Raw genomic sequence first — 4181 nt, forward strand, 5'->3', positions numbered from 1 at the left:
ACATGAAAAAAAAAGTAAACCTACGTTATATGTATATGAAAACTATAAAGTTGTGAATAATTGAGATATAGCTTTATATATATGTCTTATTATTTTAACATATTACAGACTCCAACATTTCTTTCCATGGGTTTCAAATTCTATGAAAATATCACCAAAAGAACACATAACATATGTTCAACATGCACTTGTATTTATTAATTGAATAAACAAATAAATTAATGATGATAGGAAAGTAAGAACACCTATCCTATGGATCACTCTACTATATGAAGTATGCTTTCATGAAATTAAACAATTAATATTTTGAAATGAATACATACATCTCACATATTAATTTTCAGAAGGATAAGAATTATACAAAATTCAAAATATTTAAGATGATGGAAAATTATTCTGTATTGAATATCCTAACACAAAATACACATAGTCACATATGCTAAGGGTGTAATCCATTTAGTTAGTTCTGATTCCAAATATTAAGGTATAAATGTTAGTAATACAGAAAAGCCATAATACAAATATATTAGAAGACAACAGATATCAAATAATGGTTTTGTTTTATTTATCAAATAAAATATTTTGTTATTATATTTTTGTGTTACATTTATACACAAAGCAAATTTCAACTGATTTTACTTCATGAAACTGACTAATATTGGATGTGACAGAGTACTGAATGAAATGCATTATAAGATTTCTTAGACTAGCATGATTCCATTCTTACTGTCATTTTACATATGTAATGCCTCCTATATCTCCAATATGTGTCTCCTTCTTCACTGCATAAAATCTTTCCTTTCCCATTTTCTGTATGAGATCACTTATATAATGCTAGTGTCCTTCATCCTTGTCCTATGCTCTTGTGTATTACCACTACCCAGTATTGAAGCCCCACTTTTTCTTTTTCCCCTATAAGATGACTTTTTTTCTATGAACTGATCATCTTCAAGGTTTTACAAAATGTACTCTGGAATTTATTAGGGACCCATGGTGTCCATATCGTTGGACTGGCACCTTAGACAAGGCAGCACAGAAAGAGTAGCTTGTCTCAGCTTACTGTTTCCCAGAATCAGCACAAATGAGTGGCTTATAGGAAAAACTGCTCCAGAAATGTGGTCAAATAACAATATTACTATTTTCTCCATCAATTTAAGGTTCAAAATTCCTATGATAATAAAAAGTAAGTATATTGAATACAGCAGCAGGAAGGAGAACCCTATTTGCAAGGCTTTAATGTGGGCCATAGTGCTGGCATCTCTAAGTCGTTTTGCATTGACCTGCATCTTCTTGTGATGCTTCCACAGTGAGAAGATGAGCATAAGAAAGGCTACCATGGACACTGTGAAGGGTATAAGCATGAACAGGGAGTTGATGGGTAAGAAAACATGGGATGAGTTGGTGATGAATAAAACACTGGATGAGTTGGAAAATGAGAAAATTCTGGGAGATTGTATTAAATACCCCAAATGATAAGACATATTTCCTTCATATACCTCAATTGAGAACTGATCATACATCCCTAGAGAAAAAATGTTTAAAGTCAAGAAAATCAGTGATACCAGTATTATTATTAAAATCACTTTTTTAACTCTCCACTTTAGATAAAGAAAGAAAGGGTTAGAAAAATTGGCTATCTTGAGAAAATAAAAGACACCGAGGCATGTAGCAAGCCAGATGCTAAAATGGCTGTTGACTACCCAGATAATACCCAGTGCTGCAATCATTTCTGATCTCATAGGCAAATGTGGGAACAATATTAATAACAATATACAAATGAGCATAGACAAGACATAAATGAGTCTGATAAGGGCCAAAGTAGTAAGAATCTGATCCACTGAAGAGATCCTTCTTCTCGTGACCCAGTCCCTGATATTCACTAGTGCTATGAATCCATTTCCTAAGATTCCCGCTACTATTTCCACATAGAAGGTTATTTCAAAAGTAATCAAATGGCTGTAGCTGATTATCTGTGAAAGCATGCTTCAATTTATAATGTCTCTGATGTGTTTAAAACACTCTACATATTGGTTGGTGAAAATTCAAAATATTTATCCTTTAAACTCCCGTTTATACATTACTGACTAGGAAACATCAAAATTCCCAGGAATTCTTTCATAATTTCTCCATGAAAATCTTGGTTTTTTTTTTTTTTTCATCAAAGAGATGAATTCTGCTTTATCCAGTATCTCACATCCAGTTTTCTGAAGTTGAATAAAATGCTAAATTCTCACATGCAAACCTACAAAAAAGATATATTTATTTGCATTATTTTCACTTTTGCCCTATATACACATTTTAGTCACACAACATGGGTTCTGATCAATGATAAATATTATATATATGGCATCTCTTCAGGTTATTATTTATAAATATTTTTATTAAATAAATGAATCAAAATCTTTATTATGCATACACACATAATATAAATCTATGTATACATTGCTCAGAATTATTTGTACATAATGCTAAAATTGTCTAAAAATCTCTTTTGGGATCACTGCTACTATGGTCTTGTCACAGAAATTATACTATTCATTATATTCATGCAATAACGTATAATGCACATAGCACTTATTTAGGAACACACATTTATGGAAAATTTTCTCTCTTTTATTTTTATTCCAATAAAAATTCTCTCTGATTCTAAAATCATGTATCTATATCACGTTTAACATAACAATTTCCCTGTTATTGAAAAAGTAATAATTAAATTTAGAGTCTTACTCATGTCAGGCAAATGTTCTATCTGACAAGCTATACCTCTAACTCCTTTACTTTATGTTGTAAGAAAGTCTCACTGAATTGCCTAGTCTTCAATTAATGTCACTCTCTAATTCAGACAAGCCTTGAACTTGCAAACTTGTGATTCTCTCATGTCAGCCTTATAATTAGGTGGAGTTACGAACCTGATTCCCCAGTTCACAACTTCATTCCTAGATTTTTGACCATGTCCTAAAAAGAATTCCAAGTTATCACCACACAGTATTAAGTGGAAATATTTAGCAGTCTTTGAATCTTTGAAATATTGTTCCATCTATAGGAATGAGGTATTTTAGATGCTCCCTGGAGCTGTGTTAAAGGTATGTGAGTTCCTCTGTACAGGAAAATCTTCCTTAGTCTTACCTCTTCCCGTCCATAGGTTGATGCATTTATTAGCACCAAAGGCATGAAGCTTTCTATCTACATTTCCTTGCATACTACTAACATCTCTGTAACCATCATTTTGTGCACCAAGACAGGTGAAGTACGCTACATAGCCTGGGAAAGATGGAAAGTAAAATGCATGGTAAACTCCATCCTATTTAAGGAGTTATTAAACAAAAAAGATAATATATTATATATTACTACAAAACAGGAAAACAAGTATTTTAACTGTCATGTATGCCAGGGAATCTTGGAGAATTTTCTTGTGGAAGACTGACTCTAAACTCCTTCCAGGCCCCTAAAAACTTACCGTGCAGACTGCCAGTCCTATATAATTTAAACTTTGACAAGTGTGCAACAATCAGGAGATAAATACATTGAGAATGAAATCAGGACAGAATCAACAAAGTTTAAGGAAAAGATAAATTTGGAAACAAACATACCACAAGCACAGAGATGGAACAGTCCTTGTTAGTTTTCTGTCAGTATAGTCAAACATCTGAATTAATTTACCTATCAGAAAGGAAATTTTGGTTCAGACTCCTGAAGTTTCATCTTTTGATCCCCTGCCTCCATTGTTTTACGGTCTGTGGTATGGCAGAACAGAAAAATAATAGTGGAGCAAGACTGTTCCTGCCATGACACCACCAAGTGAAGAGTGAGAGGAAGCCTCTGTGAACCTAATCTCCCCTTTCAGGGCATGCTTTTTATGACATAACTTCCTTCTTCTAAGCTCCTCCTACATTTTACAGATTCTACACTACATCTTTCTATAACACATCATATTAGTGGCTTAGGCTGTAACTCATGGCTTCCAGGGACACTAATGGAAATATGTAATGGTTCTTCTGACTTATCTCCTTCAAGTAATAAGCATATGGTCTGACAGGAGTAATGCAAATGCAAGCATAGGAGCCAACTGTGTAGAGTGGCAGCTGATGGCAGAAATTCCTACAACTAAGTACCCTTTCACTCTATTTGGAAACATCTTAGATGTTCAATTGAAATGCCACTCTGTGTAAGGACAGTCTTTT

General features: G+C 33.2%; 1 protein-coding gene across 1 annotated transcript; it reads right to left on the minus strand.

Moving 5' to 3' along the window:
• Positions 1–980: 980 nt before the first annotated feature.
• On the minus strand, positions 981–1982 carry LOC110317426 (taste receptor type 2 member 123-like). The gene has a single exon (XM_021191894.1). The coding sequence runs from the start codon at positions 1980–1982 to the stop codon at positions 981–983; it is 1002 nt and encodes a 333-aa protein (XP_021047553.1).
• Between the last annotated feature and the right edge of the window lie 2199 nt (positions 1983–4181).

Source organism: Mus pahari, chromosome 2 (assembly GCF_900095145.1).
Source record: "Mus pahari chromosome 2, PAHARI_EIJ_v1.1, whole genome shotgun sequence".
NCBI classification, from domain to species: Eukaryota; Metazoa; Chordata; class Mammalia; order Rodentia; family Muridae; genus Mus; species Mus pahari.

What these genes read in the sequence shown, in the direction of transcription:
- LOC110317426 (XM_021191894.1), bottom strand. Translation starts at nt 1,982, where the DNA reads ATGCTTTCACAGATAATCAGCTACAGCCATTTGATTACTTTTGAAATA.